This window comes from Arvicanthis niloticus, chromosome 21 (genome assembly GCF_011762505.2).
Source record: "Arvicanthis niloticus isolate mArvNil1 chromosome 21, mArvNil1.pat.X, whole genome shotgun sequence".
NCBI classification, from domain to species: Eukaryota; Metazoa; Chordata; class Mammalia; order Rodentia; family Muridae; genus Arvicanthis; species Arvicanthis niloticus.
Window position 1 is genome coordinate 21,470,122 of NC_047678.1, and position 23,283 is coordinate 21,493,404.

General features: G+C 38.6%; 1 protein-coding gene across 5 annotated transcripts in view; it reads right to left on the reverse strand.

The window, feature by feature from the left end:
• Ppp2r3a (protein phosphatase 2 regulatory subunit B''alpha) overlaps positions 1-23,283 on the reverse strand; it is a 136,159-nt gene that overhangs the window by 47,445 nt on the left and 65,431 nt on the right. For all 5 annotated transcript variants that reach the window (XM_076918040.1, XM_034484018.2, XM_076918041.1 and 2 more), the window contains 2 exons: positions 22,182-22,284; positions 13,638-13,712 (listed from right to left, as the gene is read on the reverse strand). In XM_076918040.1, coding sequence (XP_076774155.1) covers positions 13,638-13,712; positions 22,182-22,284 — 178 coding nt within the window. The remainder of the gene's footprint in view (positions 1-13,637; positions 13,713-22,181; positions 22,285-23,283) is intronic.

Consider the following 23,283-nt stretch of genomic DNA (forward strand, 5'->3'; position numbering starts at 1 on the left):
GAACAACCTGTGGTAGTTAGTTATATTCTTCTTCCATGTGGTTTCTGGGGGGGCTGAACTCTAGTCATCACACTTGGTGGCAAGCACCTTTAATTGCTGAGCCATATCACAGACATAGACTCCTTAAGTAAGAATAATTTCCTAGGGCCAGGAATATCATTCAGTTGTAGAATACTTGTCTAGACTCATAAAGGAAAAATATTTAACAACAGAATTATTTCTCTCACTTACTTAATAAATATTTAATGTGCATCTATTAAGTGACATATTAGAGTATTAGTGCCAGATAAATAAAATATGTCAATAAAATCCCTGTTCTCATGTAGTTAATATTATAGAAGAGACAGACAATAAGCATAAACATTAAATATCCAAAAAGAGTTAAAAACTAAAGCAGACAGTGTTCAGAGGCTCTCTAAGCAAGTCTCTGAAGTAAGTGTGACTGTGGATGGAAATGTGTAGAAGAGCATTCTGTGTCAAGGAAAGAGGAAGAACAAAGCATGTGAAGTAGAAACGGGCTTGCCCACACATGGTGAGGAGAGATAGAGAATTAATGTCACCAAGCAAGGTTGGTTCAACATAAGCAAACCAGTAAGTGTATTTCACCACATAACTATATGTACAAACAGAAATTACAAGGGCATCTTGATAGATACAGAACAGAAATTTGACAAGTTAAACAAGCCTTAATGATAAAAGTACTGAAGAAATTAGAAATAAATGGAATATATATAATAATAAAGCCCCAAAATAATAAAGCTGTTATGTGACATATCTTTAAGGCAACACTATACTAGTATGAAAAAAATGATAGCATTTTCTCTAAAAATCTAGAATAAGATAAGGATGTTCACTCTCTCCCCTCTTCTAAGACTTAGCTAGAGCTGTAAGAAAGAAAAGACATAAAAGGGATACAGTCAGGAAAGGAAGAGGTAAAATTCTTTATTTGCAGATGACAAGATTCTTCCACTCCACAAGAAAACTCCTAGATGTAATAAATACATTCAGTCAGTTGCAAGGCAGAATCAACGTATAAAAACCAATACCCTTTATAAATACAATAACAAACTTGCTGAGAAAGAAATTAGAAAAAAAATGCCATTCAGGATAGTGCCTGCCTAATAAAATATATAGGAATAAATCTAAGAAGGTAAGAGATCTCTACTAAAAAACCCCCAAAACCAAACCAAAACAAAAAACCTCTTTAAGATAATCAACCAGAAGGCATCAGATGAAAAAATGACCTCTTATGCTTCTGGATTGGCAAAATTAATATTGTGAAAGTGGCTACAGATTCAATGTAATCCTTATCAGTGGCATTCTTCAAACAACTAGAAAAAAAATCACCTTAAATTCATACGGAAACAGAAGACCATGTATAACCTAAGCAATCCTAAGCAGAAAGAACAATGCCAATGGTAATACATATTCTTAACCTCAAACTATACTCCAAAACTATAGTGACAGAGGCAGCAATATACTGGCATGAAGCCAAATATCAGCCAGTGAAACTGGATAATCACCCATAGATGCATGAAACCAGAACTGTTTTGTACACACACACACATACACACACACACACACACACACACACACACACACACACACACCCCTCCCATAAACATGTGGAGAGAGAGAGAGCTAATTCTAAGTGGACCAAGGACCTTAATTTAAATCCTGAAATGATTAAACTATGAGAGGAAAACAAACATTCCAGCATACAGCTATAAGAAATAATATTCTGGGGCTAGAGAGATGGCTCAGTGGTTAAGAGCACTGACTGCTCTTCCAGAGGTCCTAAGTTCAATCCCCAGCAACCACATGGTAGCTCACAACCATCTGTAATGGGATCTGATGCCCTCTTCTGGTGTGTCTGAAGACAGCAACAGTGTACTCATATATATTAAATGAATTAATAAATGTTTTTTTTTTTTTAAAAAAAGAAATAGTTTTCTGTATAAAACTCCAATAGCACAGAAAATAGCCTTAAGAATTAACAAATGGATTTTGATACAAAGTTTAGGAGTTATTACATAGCAAGTGAAATTATCAGTTAAGTGAACAGAACCCTATGATATAGGAGAAAAATCTTTATCAGTCATACTTCAGACAAGGTAAATTAACATCTTATAAATATTACAAAAATGAACCTCCCAAACTCACTGACAGGACAGGAAGAGGATCATGATCAGAGTCAGATGTTCCCTGAGAGCTTCATCAGTGTCAATAAATAGGACAAAAAACAAACAAACAACAACAACAACAAAAAAACCCCAGACAGTTCTCAAAAGAAAAAAAGAAGGCTGGGGAGATGGCTCAGTCATACAAGCATGAGGACCTGACTTCAGATTGCCAGCAGTCACACAGATAGCTGGACATAGTCATTGGTGCATGCCTGAAACCCTAGCTCTGGAACTGGGGCAGAGAAAGGTGGGCCCCTAGGGTTTGTAGGCCAGCCAGTCCAGTTAATCAGTGATCTCTAGGCCCAGAGAGAGCTCTGCCTCAAAAAATAAAGTAGAAAATGCCAGAGGAAGATACTTTCTGTAGATTTCTGGCCTGTATAGATACACACACACACACAGACACCAACAAAAATGCCATGAAATAGTAATATTAACTTTATTATTATTAGATTTGAGGCCCAATTCACAGGATGAAATTTATGTCTGATACTTTGACAAAAGCCTATGCATGGGAGATTACAGACCTTAGTGGAGAATCTACTGTTGTTTTATAAATGGACATGTGTCAGCTTTCTAAATATTTATATTTATACCACAGACTATGCTGTTCTCAGTTTTGTTCAAAGAAGCTTCTTTTTACACTGGGTGGTGGTAAGTAGATTCAATTGGCAAAAATGCTGAAAATGTTTGAGTGCTTAGACTCAAACAAGACATCTGTATTACCCTTTCCAAGACCAAAGGAACAATGAGGAAGAGGAAGTAGAAAGAATGTAAGAACCAGAGGATGGGGCAGACTGCTATCTTCTGGACATGGTATCATGCAGTGGCCACTGTAATCATAAACACTTAGAAATGTGCTATCTGCACAAGACTTACAAAATACTGGGTCCATCGACATTTCGCTGTGCATAAAGGGTCATTGAGGCTCCACCTCTTTCTCAATGCTATTGGCAGTCGATACTTGGCTGGAGAGATGTGAATCTTTTTTCTTCAGTGATGTAGCCACTGATAAGTTAGTTGCCCATGCTCTACTAAATAACTTCCTCCCATGCTACTGCAACCAAGTCCAGTTGAACTCAATGGGTCCCAAAACAACCAAGAGACATGAAAGTTAGAAGGGAAGGGGTTAAGCAGGAGCGGTAGGGTAATGGAAGATGACTATGGTTGAATACATTGTATACAATCTCTGAAATTATCCACGAGAAATCTATCACAAGGCATGATTCACCATTATTTTTCTTTCCTTTTCTCCTTCCTCATGATTTGACCCAGGAGCTCACTCAGTAGCCCAGGCTGGCCTGGAACTCATTATATATCCATATCTGGTCCTGAACTTGTTTGTGATTCTTCAGTGCTAGTATTTTAAGCATGAACCACCATGACTGGCTTCATTTTCAAATACAGTGAAAAATTCCTTTGTTCTTGATATTAGAATCTATTCTTTGTAACATTTTCCCTCACCCCAATAGAGGTTGAAAAAATATACAAATAACCAACAAAAATTTTAAAAAGTGTTCAACTAGGTGTTCCCTTAGTCTCCAGGGAAATGCAGATTCTATCATATCGCAGCTAGAAGAGTTATGAAGAAAACAGACAAAAGGAAAACAATCTAGAGAAATGGCTCAATGGTTAAGCATGTGCTGTTCTCCTAGAGATCCCAAGTTTAGATAGATCCTAGCATCCAGGCCAGGTGGCTTACAACTGCCAAGGAATCCAACACTTCTGGACACTAGGTGTGCATGAGCCTATATTCTGGCAAACATGTAAACATACATGTATACCATATACGTTGTGGTTTGAGTTAAGACTGGCCTTCATAGGTTCATATATTTAAATGCTTAGTCTCCAGTTAATGAATCGCTTAGGATTAGAAGCTGTGGCCTTGTTGGAGAGGTGTTTCTCTGGAGGTAGGCTTTGAAGTGTTAGAGGCCCACAGGAGAGAGTCTCAGTCTCTATGCCTTCATCTTGTGGCTCATATATAGGATCTCAGCTACTGTTCGAGTGTCCTGTCTGCCAGCCTGCAAGTCATAGACTAACACTCTGAAACTGTAAGCAATCTCACAATTACATTCTTCTTTCTACATTTTGCCTTAGTCATGGTGTTCCACCACAGTAATAGAGCAGGAACTAAGACATGCACAGTTTTTTTTTTTTTTTTTTTTAAAGGAGATGACAAAAATGCTGATGAGAATGTAGGGAAAGAATAATCCTTATTACAGCTTGTAGGGGTGGAAACTAGTACAGCAATTACGGAAATCAGTATGGAAGGCTTTAAAAACTTAAAGACAGAACTATTATATGACCCATTTGTACTACTCTTGGGCTGTACCTTCCCCCCCACCATGAGCAGGACTGAAGAGACCTTGGTTGCCACAGCAAGGTCAAGTGATCTAGGTGGAGTTACCCACCTTGGCTGCCCGGAACACAGAAGCGGAACTGCCCCTGGGCTTGCCTTGACATCTCCGGTCGTGACCTGGAATGGACTATGGACTATCCCACCCATCTGGAACCAGGAGGGGTTGTGGGTTGGGTCTTCCCCTTTAAATTGAGAGCCGAACATTAAAGCTTTGGGCCTTGATCAGAGAACTTTGTCTTGGCCTCATCTCTTCTCGCCCTCCTTCCCCCTTCATTCCCAGCTCCCCTTTCAGGTGAATCCAGTTGACTTGTGGCCGCGGGCGGCTACAGATTGGCGCGCCATCGTGGGACTTGAAAACGGGGACCAGCTGAGGAAACACTGTCTTAGGTGGGGCCCCACGGGAAAAAGGTAATAAAAGAATGTATCCCGCGCACTTGGGAAGTAGCAAACAGTATTGAATCTAGCGCTAGGTAAGTTTGGGAGGCCATGTTTGCAGGAAGTGCATTGTGAGGGATAGGTATAGGTCTAGGTCAAATAGGTGTTGACCCGATGCCTACTTTGCCTAGGGGTGACAGTGAATTTGGGATAGGAGACCGGCAGATGCCCGCAGCCTTCAAGAGCTGCCTCAGACGAGAAAGAGCAGGGTTAGAAGAAATTGGAAAACTAAAAAAGCAGCCACAGCTACATCTCCTAAAGAAAGGGATAAAGTGTTAGATCTTAAACTTCAGAGAGAGAACGGGTTTTGAAAAGCAGTTGTTTTCTCTCTGGGTTATGCCAGCAAAAAGAATGGAAAGGCTGTTTCAGAGCTCTCCTAGGAACAAGAGAAAATTCAGGAGACGTTTTAGACTAAGAGAAACTAAGAGAAATTCTTAGTTCTGCTTTGTTTATTGTCTTGTCCTTGGTGCACCAATGTCCACGTGTGTCTCATTGTGTTTTCTGTCCACATGTCTCGTTGTATGAATGATTGGTCGTCTATGTTTTATGTTCTATGTTTAATGTTTAAAAGATCGTTAAAATTGCTTGATTCAACACTTGGTCTAGTTTAACTTGGTTTTCAAAGGCAGTTTTAATATGCAGAGCACCGGATAAGTTTGCTTAACACCTGTAGCTAAAAGTTTGGGAGCTGAGTTGAGCTGGAAAGGCTGCTTTTAAAGGGACAGGCAGGTTTCTTGGATTAAATAAGGAAGTTAAGAGTTGTTTGTCCTGGAAAAATCTCAGTGATAAGGTGCTTTTATTTTAGAATTGTGGCTAGAAAAAGCGAGAAATTTTGTTTCGTTTAAATATATAAGATGTGTTGTTACTTCATTTTTGTTTGTAATTGGTTTTAAGGTACAAATATGTTCATGTCTTGGTTATAAATTATTGGCCTATAAGTTATTGGGTTTGATTAAAAATTTACAACTTTGGTAACAAAAAGTTGGCTCAAAACTGGTAACACAGGGTTAGTCATTCAAAAACCAGATGTATAAAAGATATCAAAGCAATGTCTATTTAGTGAGATATTAAAGACTGCACTATCGTGCATTCATATATAAGAACTGCAGCCAAACTTTGTAAGGTAATCCACTTGGTGTTGATTTTAGAGAAAAATAGATTGCTTACATTTTAAAAAATTGGTTTTGTTTCCAAAAATTATGGTTATATGCTAATATTGCAAAGGAAACTTAAAAATGTGGTTAATTGCCAACATTCCTTTGGCTGCAGCTGACAGGAATCGTGAGCTTGAAAATTTTTTTACTTGGTTATGTTTATAGAAGAAAGAAGGTAGAGTTAAATAAGAGTTAAAAAACAATTGTGGCACAATATGGGTCTAATGACCCCTTCACACAAGCTTTATTGAATACTGTGGTAGAAGCAAATTTAATGCTCAAATATTGGAAAACTATATGTAAGGCTACTTTGTTAGGAGATTACTTGCTTTGGAGCTCAAAAATGGTGTGATACCAGTAAGAAAACCACCATGATGATTGCCCAGGCAGGCAATGCAGATTGGGATCTTAACATGCTTCTATGAGAAGGTTAATATGAAGGTAATGCTAATCAGGTTAAACTGCCTACAGGAGTGTATACATAGATTGCAATGGTTGCCTGTTGTGCTTAAAATCAATTACCTACTAAAGGGGATCTTAGTGGAAATTTATTCAGTATTAACCAGGGTTCTGAGGAACCATTCCAGAAATTTGTGGACAGGCTACTGAAAGCAGCTGGTAGAATTTTTGGAGATCCTCAAACAGGAATTCCTTTTGTTACTCATTTGGCTTATGAGAATGCTAATGCAGCCTGTTGCACAAAGCAAAGACAGACTTACATGGAGACTTCGTCTTTGAGCTAAAATTGGGCCCTCTTACAATCAGGGTCTGGCCATGGCTGCTGCCTTACAGGGGACCACTGCACAAGCAATGCTTGCACAAAGCCATAAAGATAAAAGATGTTTCTAAAATGTGGAGATTCAAGTCATTTTTAAAATGACTGTCCCAAAAACAGAGGCACAAGCAAATAATCCGGTCACATGACACATTTGTCCTTGGTGCAGGAAAGATAATCTCTGGGCTAGGCCTCAGGATATAGGCCAAGATTAAAAACATTTACATTTGAATTAAGTTGATACAATGGGTGCGGCAGAAGTTTGTGTGACAAATACTCTTTTTGCCTAGGTCATCCTGACCAGCCCCTTGAAGGGTGTTTTCTGGAATTTGTTTATTGCCTTGTTTGTTCCTTGGAAGGGTCAGCTTCAGGGCCAAGAGTTGTAATGATTATGCTGGAGAAATTTAAATAATGGCTGCTCCGCCCATGGCATTGTAACTACCTGCTGGAAAAAGAATTGTTCAACTTGTTTTTTTGTTCCTTTGCATCTAATTCCTTCCAAATTGTTAAGAAAGAGAAAGGACAAGATGGCTTTGGTTCCTCTAATATATATTGGGTTCAGTCTATCACTAGCAAGAGACCTAATCTTAAGTTCTGTAACAATTAGAAGGTTGCCTTCAGCTTGGCATTCATCTGATACTCTCACTCTGCTAAAATAGATTGGTTATTGAATTAATCCAAAACAAAGTTCAAACTTAAGATTTATAAAACTAATGGGGCATTACAGCCTGACTTGCCTACTCCAGCTGCCATTTCAGTAAATATGTATATATTTATTATAGATCTAGAAGATTGTTTTTATACCATTCCTTTACATTTCTGGTAAGGTGTTAGGTTTGCATTTAGTAGATTTGCTGGTAATTGAGAATCCAAGGTTCTCACATTATTGGAAAGGTTTGCTTTTAATTTCATTTGCATTTAATGATTTTCAAAATTTGTTAAGAGATATTATTTGGCTAAAACCTCATCTTAAGCTTACCATACGAGGATTTGAACCTATGTTTGATATTCTCAAGGGAGATACAAGTCTTAATTCCCCTTGACAATTAACTAAAGGAAAAATAGCTTTGCGGAAAGTAAAGTAAGCTGTTAGTTATCAACAGATAAATTATATAGACTATGAAAATTGTTGGCTGTTTGTGTTATTATTACTCATGCCCACAGCAGCCCTTTGGCAAAAGAAACCATTAATGTAGATTCATCCTTCTTCATCTACAAGTAAAGTTTGTGTTAATAAAAACATTGTAAGATAGAATCCTAAAAACATTTTCAATAAAAGGTTTACTCCTTATTCCAAATAGCAATTAAATTGGTTATTGAAAAATGATATTTGGCCTATTATGGCAAACATTTTAAGCAAATTTGGTGATCACTATCCAAAAGATAAGTTGTTACAGTTTTTCTCTGCATGCTTTTATATTTCCTGAAATTTACTACGCATGCAGCTCATAGAAAAGACATTTACTGTATTTACAGATGCCTCATCTATTGAGAAGGCAGTATATGTAATTAGATCACATATTTAGATCGCATGTTTATTTTCTTGAGTTTTCTCTACTTGAGCACAAATAATTAAATTATGTGTTGTAGCCACTGTTTAAAATACTAGAAAATCAAGCTTTCAATTTATATACTTATAGCCAGTAAATGGCTCATAATTTATAATTGCTTAAAATTGTTCCTTTTTTAGATATTGCTAATTCTCAAATTTTATAGTTATTTATAAAAATACAGCTTAACTTTTAAAACATGTACTGTCTCTGAACTTTTTAAGACATTTAAAAGCTCATTGGATTGTCTGAACCCCAGGACAATGCCAGAGCAGATTTGTATACTAGGCAGATTATAGGCCTCGAAAATAATTGGCCATACTATCTTATTCTTTACAGCATCTTGATACAATAATTTGGCATTTCTAAAAGGTGTGCAAGTTAAATTGCAAAAACTTGTTTTCAGTATTTTCAATTTTTTTCATAATGGTGTTAAACCTTGAAGATTTATATAATCAATTTTGGCAAATAGATGTTACTCATTTTGATTTTTAAAAATTAAAATATGTACATGTGAGTTGACACTTTTTAGACCTTTTAGTTGCAACTACTTTAACAAGAAAAGCAACTAAAAATATAATTAGTTATTGCCTATATTATTTCCCTGTGCTTGGTGTTCCATACCAGACTAAGATAGGTAATGGAACTGGCTATTGCAATTATTTGACTACAGTCAAACATTTGAGAGATTTTGTTGACAACTTTATTACCAAGATTCCTTATTATCCTCAAAGACAAAAAATTGTGAAAGAGAGATTATAAAACCTTAATATCTTTATAACTCTCTGAGTGTGGGAAAAAACAGCTATTGGTGCTTCTTCCCTGATTTTACAAATACTCTAAAAGGTTGGCTTTTTAAACTAAAAAGGGGGGGAGAATTATACCCTCCAAGATCACCAAAAGCACATCTTGCTTTTGTGTTATTTCTTTTAAATTTTCTGCAAACTGATGTTAAAGGTCAGTCTGCAGCAGATTGCCACTGGCATCCAGTCACTTCCAGGGTCAAATGGAGAGACCCCCTAACTAATTCTTGGAATGGTCCTGATCCTGTCTTAATTTGGGGTCGTGGATCAGTCTGTATTTTTTCAGAAAAAGAAAATGGAGCCCGATGGCTGCCTGAAAGATTGGTCCGTCAAGTGGACGCAGATCTTGAGCCTAATAATTATGATTCTGATAATGAAGAATCTGATAACAAATCTAGTCAGAGTGTGTTAGCCATGGAAGACCATGAGACTCTAGGCTGTTACTCTATCCAGGGTGTTCCCAAGTCTCATCTCCACCCAACCTAAAAGAGGGGACTTCTGCCCCTAGACCAAGCAGAGAGGGACCACCCAGAACCCCCTCTGTCTGGCAATCTGAATTCTTGCTAAGGCTGCGAGGCTAAGCACTGCAAGGGAATATAAATAAAAGTTAAAAATATGTTTCTGGGTTCCCTGAGGGACAAGCCTGACTGCATAGGGGTTGATGTCAAAAGTATCCCCTCTCCAGGAAAAAGACATCGGGACGGGTATGGCCTTCAGGCCTTACTGGACAACGACAGGAGGACTGGAGCCATTACAAGGTTCCCTTTAATTACTGGAGGTCAGGCCTCTATCCCCGCCTGGGTAAGATGAGAATTGCCACGGTCCTTCTATACTTGGAAAAGAGAGGAGACTTTGGGGACAGCCCTGCTTAACTTTGAAGGCCTAAAATCAGCTATAAGCCTAAAATTCAGCAATAGGCCTGGCTTATTTGCCTGCTCAGAGTCTTAGGTCTCCATGGAAAAACACTGAAACAGAGGGCTATAAATTATTGTAAACAGACAGCTTTTGTTGATATCTACCAGCCTGAGTAGTCATAGACTTTGTATCTGATCCCTGTCAACCAGCAGTTGGACTAGATACTAAAACAGTTCCATTTCAACCTTATTTCCTACTCGGCTTGGATAATTATATTGCTGTTAACGTTTGAACCTTGTGTCTCAAGCAGATAAGTTGCCTTCACACAAAGATCTCTCCCAACAAGCCCGGCTACTCGGTACCTCAGATGGGCTCCATAAACCCTGGACAGCAGGACACAGCCGACTCTCCTGCATCCTCCATACCCATTCTTCTAGGTTCCCCCTAGAGATACGTCGCCCCCAATGTCAGCAGGAAGTAGCCAGATATCACGACGACGACCCTAATCCTGTTTCACCTCTCTCTTTTCTTTTTAAGTTAACTAAAACGGGGGAAACTGTACCTTCCCCCCCACCATGAGCAGGACTGAAGAGACCTTGGTTGCCACAGCAAGGTCAAGTGATCTAGGTGGAGTTACCCACCTTGGCTGCCCGGAACACAGAAGCGGAACTGCCCCTGGGCTTGCCTTGACATCTCCGGTCGTGACCTGGAATGGACTATGGACTATCCCACCCATCTGGAACCAGGAGGGGTTGTGGGTTGGGTCTTCCCCTTTAAATTGAGAGCCGAACATTAAAGCTTTGGGCCTTGATCAGAGAACTTTGTCTTGGCCTCATCTCTTCTCGCCCTCCTTCCCCCTTCATTCCCAGCTCCCCTTTCAGGTGAATCCAGTTGACTTGTGGCCGCGGGCGGCTACATTGGGCATTTACCTAAAGGTCTCTATTCTATTACAAATATATATATATATATATACACACACACACACATATGTGTGTGTATATGTGTGTGTCTGTGTGTGTCTATGTTTAATGATACAGTCTTCCCACTAACAAGGAAATAAGATCAGCTTAGATGTTTGTCAGTAAATGAGTGCACAATGAAAAAATATAGATACACAAAGGACTTTTATTTAGCCATCAGGAAAATAAAATTCACAGGAAGACAGATGGATCCAGAAGCTACTGTATTAAGTGAGTTAAGCCAGACTCAGAAAGACAAATACTGCACGTTATTTTTCCTATATGGATCCTAGTTTTTAAAGTTTTATTTATTTTTATTTTATGTGTATGAGTGTTTTACCAGCCTGCATGTCAGTCTACCATGTGTGTGCAGTGCTACAGAGGTCAGAAAAGGGGGACCAGGTCCCCCAGAAGTAGACTTACAGATGGTAGAGCTGCCATGTGGATGCTGGAAACTGATCCCAGGTCCTCTACAAGAGCAGAAAGTGCTCTTAGCTGCTGAGTCATTTCTCCAGCTCCAGGAGCCTTTTTAATGTTTGTATTTGTGAGGGAGGCTGAGTGTGGGCATGGGCTATGAAATGTGAAGCAGGACTGCAGAGGGGAAGAGAGGTGTTACAGCGGGGAGGAGAGCAACAGAGCACATGTGACATGAACAGAGAGGGTCACTACAAATGGAAAGGCACAAAGTCGGGGGTCACAGAGAGCAGGAGAACCAGGAGGATAGGGGAATCAATCAAAACAACTTTCCCCAAAATTCTATAATGAAACATTACTTTGTATGCCAGTCATAAAACATTAGTGAGCAAAACTGCACAGGTATGAGGGGGACAATGAAATCCTGACAGATATTGTGGGTTTTATTCCAAGTGAGATGGGAAACTATGGGAAGGTTTGAGCAGAGCAGTCATGTGATCTGACTTGTACTTTTAAGGGGTAACTATTTTGAGAAGACTAGTCTGTATAAGCAGTGATGGTAGGAGAAGAAAGACCAATCAGAAGTCATGCAAGTGAGAGAGTACTCTGGGCGGCTGCAGGGAGACAATGGCTAACACAGAATGGCTAGTGAGCAAAACTAACTTCTGAGATAGTCTGCTATGATAATGACACCACCTTCTGGATAGAAAAAAATGTTACATTTTATTTATTTTAAAATTTAATCCTCTATCTGCCTCTCTCTGGTGTGTGTGAGAATGTGTGTGTATGTGTGTTTGTGTGTGTGTGTGCGCATTCCATGACATGAGTATGGAGTTGGTTCTCTTTTTCCACCATGTTGTTCTAGGTACCAAACTTGGGTAACTAGGCTTGCTAGCTATGCTGCTAAGCCTCTTTTGTTTGCTTGTTTTGGAGACAAGTTCTATGTAGTTCTGGTTGTTCTAGAACTTGCTATGTAGAAACTGGCTGGTCTCCAAATTCATAGAAATTCACTAGTCTCTGCCTCCTGAGTGCTTGGCTTAAAGGCAGATATCACCATGTCTAGCTGCTGAGCTTTCTTACTGGCCAAAATCTTACCAAGTGTTTTAGCATCAAAAGAGAAACAATGGAAAAGCAAAGACATATTCCAACAGGAGAAATACTCAAATAACATAGTAGCCATTTGTTATATCAGAATTATACTCTCAGAATGACAGAATTCTCCCCAGAGGAGACTGTCCTAATTACCTGAGTTATCTAGGTAAGCTATTGGCAAAGGCTGTCTCACTTGAGTATATCTATGCATATGAAGTCTGCCTTGAGCTTGGGTTTTGAATACCTCTCTCCCAGACGATTCTGGGGTTATGTGGGCAGAGATTGCACTGCTGGCCTGTACCCTGTCACTCAAGATGACCTGTGGCTGATCAGATCAAGATCAGACTAGCTGACAAACAAGGAACGTGAGTACCTCATACACTGGAATTGTCAGCATGTTGTTTTAGATTCCCATATTTGTTCTATTTACACAGAAGCTATTTATTATCCTCTAGACACAATTTTAGGGGTCTGGAGGCATCTTTTTTGAGGAGGAGAAATAACTGTTGACAATTATTTTCAGTATTACTTAGAAATGCTGAAGCTCACCAAATATGAAAATCTGTAACAGTAAAGACCCTGGGTAGAGAGGTGGATTAGAAGTTAAGGACTCTAGCTGCTCTTCCAGAGGACCCAAGTTCGATCCCCAGCACCCACATGGTGCCTCACGACAGTCTTGTAGCTCTAGTTCTAGGCGATCCGATGCCTTTTCTTAGCTTCCTCAGGCACCGCATGCACATGAACACAGACATACATGGAGGCAAAATGCCCATACAAATAAAAATAAATCTTGAAAAAGAGTAAATGTATGCCTTATAATACCAGATAGAATGTTAGTGCAATTTTATACCATAGACCTCTTTAAAGTATTGACCCACATGTGAAGGGATATGAACACAAATAAAAAAATTACCCATTTATTTTCACTTTTACCTTATTTCCATTTAAAATAATCATTATAGACCAAATTGCCTTTTGTATGACACTAAGGCCTGGACACTGGATAACAATAAGGAGGTGACTTACACAGTTTCATTACAGCAAGTCAGTACTCATCTTACCGTGGTGATGTAGCGGGAATGGAATTCTGGAGCATCTTTCAGGAAGGTGAGGCCAGGGTGTGTATCTACCACATCCTTAAAAAGATTGAGATCAAAACTAAGTTAATAAATGTAAAAAAAACAAAACAAAACCTCTTCAGAAGTTTTTCCTTTTTGTGGAATAGGCTGACAGTTGAGCAAATCTTCTATTCTGGAATACTGCATAATGCACTGAAAATTTAATTAATTCTTTATTAAAAGCATGTTTATAATACATGATTTTCTACATGCACATAATATGCTTAAATATAAAAAATTTAAATTTTTTTAAGTAGTTTGTGAAGTCAAATGTTTTAGAGGTATGTATGTTCTGCAATCCCAACACAATGAAGGATATCTGAAAAAGCCATCCCACAAATCTTGGTAGGATTTACTAAGAGTTATGACAGAGACAAGCCAACAAAAATGATTTTCTTCCTTAATCTAGAGGCATGAAATTTTGGGGGTGAAAAAGCTGAAGAGGCATGCTAATGCCCAACTGTTTTTTTGTTTAAAAACCCACTGTAGCCAGGTGTGCTGGTACACTTGTATTTCTACAAGTGAAAGAAGAGATAAGACAGGAAGATTCCACATTTGAGGCCTGCCTGATCTAAAGAAAAAAATTATGTGGACAAATTTGTTTTTAATTTAAAATTTTATTTATCGTTTTTTTCTTCTGTTTCTTTTTCCTTTCTTTTCTTTTTTTTTTGTTTTGTTTTGTTTTTTTTTTGTTTGTTTGTTTTGTTTTGTTTTTTTGAGACAGGCTTTCTCTGTGTAGCCTGGCTGGAACTCACTCTGTAGATCAGGCTGGCCTCAAACTCAGAAATCCACCTGCCTCTGCCTCCCAAGTGATGGGATTAAAGGTGTGCGCCACCACTGCCCGGCTAAAATTTTATTTATCCTAAAATCTATTTTCTTGTTCTTGTGGGGGATTATTAGATAAGGCTTTGAACACTTTATTGTCTAACTGGAGTTTTAAAGCACTTTGACCCTAGAGACTATCAGAAATAGTTACTCTTAAATTAATTGCCAGAGGCAACTGCAATGCCAAAACAGACTTTCCTATTAATTTCTATCGAAACAGCTTAAAACTGGATTTTACTGCTTGTAGATTTGTAAATCTCAGAATAATTTTAGATTTTCAAATGGATTGTGAAAAATATTGCAGAGAACTTTCTATGCCTTTATTCCATCTTCCAAAGAGAGTAACCCACAAACCACAGAACAGCGATCAAAACTAGGAAATAACCATCTGTACAGTACTGAACTATAGACCCTATTCGTATTTCATCACTTTCCAATTCTGTCCCTCTAGTCTACTGCATCTGTCTTTCTGATCTCTCTGGTCTCTGACCTGTGATGCTTCTCTCCTGTTTTCATGACTGTGGTGCTTTTAAAGAATTCTGGTAAGATACATCTCTCCGTTTGGCTTTGTCTTAAGTTTTCCTCAGGTAGATTAAGTTCACATATTTTCATCAGGAATAACCATAAAGGTGATGCTGTGTCCCTTTCTAGTGCACTAAACAGGCAACGTATGATTAGTTTTGTGACTCAAATTGACCCAGCTTTGGCCATGTGAAACTCTTTCATTTAAGATTCTTCAGATTGTTCTGTCATTTGTTCTTTAGGTCCATCTTGTATCTTCCTTTTCCCATATTTTATAGCAACCTTGTAAACATCTGTAGGTCATTTTAGTGGAGAAGAACTTTAGAAACTGAGTCTGGCTGCTATGTGTGCCCATTACTACTGAGTATCACTGCTTTCAGACCCTGTAGCAGGCATAACTAGGATTTTCATGCCTTCATTAAACTATATGGATATATATATCAAATACTATGTATTAATAACTCTGATCCCAATCCAGTACCACAAAGTTTACTCACGCTTTTCTTTTCTTTTCTTTGTAACTATAAAGTGAGAGACCTGGCTTTCTTCTATAATGTAGTTACTTGTTCAATCCTACTATACCAAAAGAACTACTATTATTATTAAGAAATAAACATACTAATATAATATTTGTATGTAGTTGTTTTGGTCTTACTTATCATTTTTTTGGTCTGAGGATTTTATGCATATCTACAATGTGTTTGATGAAATGTATCCTCCCAGTCCCTTCCTTCTCCCATTCCCTCCTTCATTATCTGCCGTTTTCCACCTCCCAACTTCATGTCTTCTTTTTAAAAATCCATTAGGTCCACTCAGTGTTTGATGTAAGTGCATGAGTGTAGGACCATTTACTAGAGCATGGGTAGTTTCTCAAGGACCACATCCCTGAAGAAAGCTGACTTTCCCTCCTGTAGCCACCATGACATAGCCCTGGCAAATATCGTTTTGTATAGATGTCTATCTATTACCTTTGGCTTTTACAGTCTTTTTGTCTCTCCTCTGTAATGACTCCTGTCCCACTTAGAGCTCAGCATTCCATATCTTTCATCCTCTGCACACTAACCAATTGTGGGTATTTGTATTAATCACTATCTACTGCAGAGAGAAACAGAACCCAGGCCTTTGGCAAGAACAGCAAGTGCTCTTGGACACTGAGCATCTCTCCAGCCCTATTCTGGGCTAAATGTCACTGAGTCATGGCATATTCTATATGGTAGCATTTTATTACATTTCATCACTAGTCATGAAATTGCATTTATCTGCAGTTTTCTTTGTAATATGTTTACCTGGTTTGGGCATCAGTAATGTTTGTTTTAGAAACGATCTACAGGATATCCATCTCAATACTCTGGAATGATTTATAGAACATACACTGCCTGGTCCTTGAAAAATTGGGCAATTTTTCTTGTGAAACAACCTGTTGTTGGCTTTTTTAGAGAAGTAGTTTATTGCTGTCTTTACAGCATCTGTAGAGATTAGTCTGTTAAATTTCCCCAATCAAATAAGGGCAATCTGCGTCACATATGTCTTTCTAGAAAATTGTCCATTTCACTTAGGTATTAAAATTTATTCCCATAGGGTTTGTATAGTACCCTTCTGATTTTTAACTAAAAGAATTAATTTAATTTTCACAATACAAATGAAAACACATTTTTGGTTCCATTTCTTCTTTCCCAAATTATTTGATAAGAAGATGAAAGTGAATCTTTCTTGTTATATTGTTATAAAACAGAGTCACAGCACCATAATCTCCTGGAGAAGTAGAATAAATAAAATAAAATTGATATCTAGAAGCCTTTCCTTATCTTTATTTGTTCGGGTAAGTGGGTATCTTTATTTGTTCGGATAAGTAACCAAGGGACAGCAGCTCTAATGGTTGGAGGCCCATGTGTCACTAGCATGTCATTTCCCATAAATGACCTCTTTCCAGGTCCCACTGGTATTGTCTTAAGAGTAGGGCCTATCACTGCCATCATGTGAGGACTGTGTGGAATCCTGGCATCATACCAAGGTAAGACAAAATGGCGAGAATAGAGGGAGGCAGGATCAGGTCCTACAGGAAGAGGGAAAGGTGGAGTTTCAGCTGTCTTTCTTTGTTGGAATGCAGTCATTGGTATTGTCAGTCAGGCTCTGAGTTAGGTCTTCCATTTATCAGCGTCAGTTAGGGCTGACGCTTGCACTCTGTTCGTGTTCTACCTAATTCACTGTGTCTTTCTCATGGATGAGGTCATGGGTGAGGTATGTATTCCAGTAATTAGAACAGAACTTAGGCATGTTGCTCTGCAGGCCATCAGCCACTCTGTTCCAAGCCCACTACCAAAATGACATAGAAATGACTAAAATAGTCTTTTGTGACTTTAACTTTTCTTCTGTTTGAATGTAGGCAATAACATACTTGAGATTGTTAGTACTTTATTCATTTTTCTCTTTTTGAAGAAATGCATTTGGGGATACAGAATGGCCCAGTAGTTTAGAGCATTAGTGCTTTTCTAGATGATCTGGGTTTGATTCCCAGCACCCACATGGTGGCTTACAACCATCTTTAACTCCAGTCCCAGGGGATTCAACAATCTTCTTTTGGCTTCCAATGGCACCAGGCATGCATGTGGTGCCCAGATATATATGTAGACAAAGCACTCATACACATAAAGTAAACAAAAATTTAAGAATGTATTTACTTATTTTTTTTTTAAATTAAAGCTAGTATAAAAAGCAATGGTTTTTATCAAGGCATTTTCATACATATAAGTCATTAAGAGTTTTGTTCTTAATTATGTTTCCCATAATGTCGTTCCCTAGTTTCCCTGGGACATTGTTGCTGGTTCCCTTCTTTCAAAAAAGCCATTTATTCTAGCATATACATTGTACTACCCTCTCTTTCCCTGAATCCCTTAAGCTCTATTCTTTCTATCTCATGGCCTCCTTTTTACTTTCAAGACATTCCTCCATACACATGCACGTGTACACACGTACACACACACACACACTCTCTCCCCTTTTCTTTTGATCAAATCAGTTAATATTGTCAAGCACTAGATTTCAATTTAAGCCTTTAATCCTAGTATTCCAGAGGCAAAGGCAGGCAGATCTCTATGAATTTGAGGTCAGCCTAGTCTACTTGGAAAGTTCCAGGCCACCCATGGCTACATAGTGAGACATTGTTTCAAAATAAAAACAAAAATAAAATAAATCAAATTTCAATTTAGCAAAATTGCTATTGGTTTTCTGTTCTCTGCCTCTTTAATTCTTAATATTGGGGGCTAGGTTGACAGGCACGCAGGGTTAACCATACCAAATTTCCCCCTCCATTTGTATATGATCAAAATTATCCATAACAAGGCTGGGCATGGTGATACACCCTGTAATCCCAGCACCCAGGAGGTTCAGCAGAAGGACTGTAAGTTCAAGAACATCCTGGCCTCCACAGTAAGTTTGAAGTCAGTCTTAGCTATATAGTAAAACCACTTCCAGATATATAATTAAAACACTTTTCAGATGGGCATGGTAACACATGCCTTTAATCCTAGCACTTGGGAGGCAGAGGCAGGCAAGCAGATCTCTTTGAGTTTGAGGCCTACATAATGAGTTCCAGGTCAGCCAGAGCTATATAATGAGATCTTGCCTCAAAGAAACAAACAAAACAAACCCAAACCAAATTAAAACAATAAAACACATTTTCATAGTAAAGACTTTAAAGGACTGGGTGGGTTATATAGCTCAGTTGATAGTGTGCCTACCATGTATGAAGCCCTGGGTTTGATGCCCAACATCTCAAACATGTATGGTGGTGCCAGTGTATAATCCAAGTATTTGGAGGTAAAGGCAGGGAGATCATGAGTTCAAAGTCATCCTACACACCATTCCTGCTTCTCCCTGCAAGTCCCTTTCTTGCTTTCATGTCTTTCTGTTTTATTTTGTTATTCCTTGATTCTATGCTATTGGTTATTTTAAGCTATTTATGGTTCTGTGTGTGACCACAGGTTTGGAACTCTCTGCAGGAGCCTGGTAGGCTCATCATTAGGTAAGCTACTAAAGGAAATGACTGTCCCTCTTCAGAATATATCAGTAGCCAGTAATTCAGCAGGTAAGGTGGGCTGCTTAGTTTCTGTCAACCTGACACTTAATTAGACAAATGTGGGAAGAGGAATCTCAGTGGAGGAACTGTCTCCATTAGACTGGCCTGAAGGCATGACTGTGGAGCATTTTCTTGATTAATGATTAATGTGGAAAGACCCAGCTCACTGTGGGTGGGAGCGTCTCTGGGCAGGCAGTCTTGAGTGGTATAAGGACAAGAATAAGTCATGGGAAGCAAGTCAATAAGCAGCTCTCCTCCATGGTTCCTGCCTTGACTTCCCTCAGTGATGACTGTGATGGAGATCATGTAAGCCAAATAAATAAACCCTTTCCTTCTCAAGTTGCTTTGGGTTAGTGTTCTGTCATAGCAACAGAGAGGCTAATTAGGACAGAAGTTTAGAGCCCCATGATTTCCCTCCCTGAACCATGGCTGATGATAGCACCAGTTTTGTATAAGCCCAGTGCAAACAACTGCAGGTGCTATGAGAACATATTTGCAATGGTTGTGCCGTGAAATGATAACGTTTCACAGTCTTTCTCCCAATCTTCCAGCTCTTTCATTCTTTATGCTCCTTTTTCCGTGATATTTTCTGAGCCTCAGATGAGTGGTATAAATGTCCTGTTTAGAGCTGAGCACTCAACCATCATGTATTCTCAGTACCCATGGCAGTCATAATATTCATTTTTTTGTGTGTGGTGAAAACATTTAAAACTGATTCTTAGGAATTTTTACAGAATATACTTTATAGCCATGCATGGTGGCACATACCTTTAAAAGCATGTGGGAGGCAGAAGTAGGAGGATCTCTGAGTTCAAGGCAAGCATGGTCTATCTGATGGTTTGAATATGCTTGGCCTGGGGAGTGGCACTATTAGGAGGTATAGCCTTGTTGGAGAAAGTGGACTTTGAGACCCTCCTCCTAGCTGCCTGGAAGTGAGTCTTCTCCTAGCAGCCTTCAGATGAAGATGTGGAACTCTCAGCTCCTCCTGCACCATGCCTGCCTGGATGCTGCCATGCTCCTGACTTGATGATAATGGGCTGAACCTCTGACCCTGTAAGCCAGCCCCAATTATATGTTGTCCTTATAAGACTTGTCTTGATCACGATGTCTATTCACAGCAGTAAAACCCTAACTAAGACAGTCCACATAGTGAGTTTCAGAACAGCAAGATCTTGTCTCAAATCAAACCAAACCAAAACCAAACAAGAATATTATACATTGTTATTGATTATAATCAGTGTATTTCAAAATAATCTCTTGAACATACTCTTATTTAAATTTGCATCTTTGCTGAACACCTTTCCCAACAGTGTAAGTGACAAAGATAGCAGGATCTCTGGAGCTTGCTGGATAGTAGCTGAGCTCAGGTTTAACGAGAGATCTTGTCTCAAAGGAATAAGGTGGGTAGTGTTTAGAACAGGATATCTTCCTCAAGCTTCTATGAGTACAGAGTGTACATACAGTACATACGCAGACATGCAGAAACACACATCCACACACACAAACACACACTTGAATAGATTTTGGGACTGATAGATTACTGTTACTTCAGCAATAAGCCCCCCCCCCCGACCCCCCACTTCAGATCTGGGCACAGCTCTATGCTGAGGGAATCTTAGGAAAATTAACATTTTCTTCTAGACTTGAATATAAAGGCTAATATAAAAAAGTCAAATAAGGACAGAAAATAAAAACTTCTTAAAAAGATTTTTGGATATTTATTTTATGTGTATGAGTGTTTTGCCTGCATGTTTATCTGTGCACCACATGCCTGGTGATCACAGAGGCCACAAGAGGATGTTGGAGCTGCCATGCGGCTGCTGGTAATAGAACTGAGTTCTCTGAAAGACCAACATTGCCTTTAACATTGGGCCAATGTTCCATCTCAAAACAAACTTACAGTTCTGAGATTTAGTCATAAAGACCTGAGACATATCCTTTCTACACGTAGAAAACATACTTGTAAACAACAGATTTTAACATCTCTGAAACAGAAAAGAAAAAATGGGAAGTGTCCTGTTGTTTCATTTATTTGTTTCCATTAGTGAAAACTGTTCCACACACGTGTTCCCTGGATGACTAGAGAGCTTATGCAAATAATATAAATTACTAATTTCTCTGAAATCTGGTGATAGTAATAAGGCCTGTTGCCCTTAACCTAAGCTATTCCTCAGCTGGAGTGCTCTGAGGCAGGCTTTGTGTTTTTTTTCCTCTTCTACAAGTACTTTCTTTTTACTGTGTTCCTTGTCTATCTTTATGGGCTGGTAGCAACCCAGGATTTGTCCTTGCAAATCTCAGTATGATTGATTCATGTTTCCATTCTCTTATTTCATCATTCATTCATTCATTCATTCACTGGTTTCTTGAGACAGATCTTGGTATGTTTAGTAGTGTAGGTTATATCTTCTTGCTCAGTCTCCAGTGCTAGGATTATAGGCAGGCACTAACAAACACCACCATGCACAGCTCTTCTTCCTATTCTAATCTTCTGTTACAAATAGATCTTAGTGGAAAAATCAGAGAGCCATTTTAGATATGAGCGTAAATCAGAGTCCAGATACACTGAGTTCCAAGACTACAGAGTTAATGATAGTTATTTTGATTATTTCATAGCCTTTTCTTGTTTCTGATAAGATTCTTTATTTTTAATTTTTTGGCCAACTCTTCCTGACCAACGAGGCTTGCCTTGGAAGAGTTGGCCAACATAAAATGAACCGAGGTCGGGGAGGGGGTGGTGTTTTGTTGTTTGTTTCTAAGATTAAGAAAAACTTGAAGTTGAGGATCCAGGAAGAAAAAAATATAATCAAAATAATGTATGTATACTTTAAAATGAAAAGAGAATCACCATAAGATATATGGTGGCATATACCTTAATCCTAGCATTTGTGATTAAGAGTTTGACATTAGCACCAGCTATACAGTAAGATGCCGTTATTAACAAATAAATTCCAGAAACAACCAGCCAAAGAAACTTACAAAAAAAACAAAAAACAAAAAAAAAAAAAAACCCTTTCAAACTCCAAAATAAATTCCATTTTTAAAAGGTACAAAAAAAAAAAAATCACCTGAAGTAAAGGGATAAAATCCTCTTGTTCTAGATAGCTGCAGCTGGGCTTTGCCAGAAGCCAGATGAATTTGGAGGCATCGTCATGATGGTTACTTAGCAACCTACAAAAGAAACCCTGGTTAGGAAGATCTGGTGCTCAAAACATACAATGACTACACATTTACAGGCTGGTAATTTTAGTCTGACTTGGGTGCTATTTAGTTAAGAATCAAATGTTCTTTGTCTTTTCATTTTCAGAGCTGGGAATTAAAGGGTAAGCTTTGTGCACGTCCCCTATGACTGTTCCCCTGACCAGGTGCTCCCCTTTCCATGGCTTCCATGCTTCTGGTTTTTGTCAAAGGGGTATCAGTTACAGGAACTTTTCTTCTGGAATGTTTTTGAGAGTGAGACCATAGGGTAAAACGAACTGATCCAGGTAAAATATGCGTTATTAGGGGAGAAGGCCCATTCAGTTAAGCCTGACAGGGGGCTTTTAAACTTCAACATTTAAAGAAGAAGCTTCAGAAAACCAGTCCTCTGTTATATATTCTAAGCTTCTAGAATTCTTTGCCTCCAATTATAGTTCCATATACCCTAAGAGAAAAGTCAAAACACTGAAAAAGGTGGTGGTACCAAGCCAGGCAGTGGTGGTACATACCTTTAATGCCAACACTTGGGAGGCAGAGCTAGGACAATTTTGGTGAGTTTGAGGCCAGCCTGGACTACAGAGCTAGTTCCAGGACAGCTACTTCCAGGACAGAAACCTTGTATTAAAAACAAAAACAATAACAATAGGAAAAAAGGTGTTACTAGTCTTTGTTATCTGGATTTGAAATTTTGGAGTTATTTAATTATTTTCTATTTCTTATTGTCTATATCTAATTATTAACTCCAGATTTTCTTATTTTTCTTTATCAATCATTTATTGAATGCTAACTGTATGTCAGGTATTTTATCTGGCCTTGAATGGGCTTGGATAAAAGAAAATAAGATAGTTTTATTCCCTATAAGGAATGTACATTCCAGTGTTTGGTTTCTGGTTATGGAATTATATGACTGGGGAACCACCACAGTATTAAGTAATGAGTACAGGTATTGTGAAAGGATGGAGGAGTCCTGTG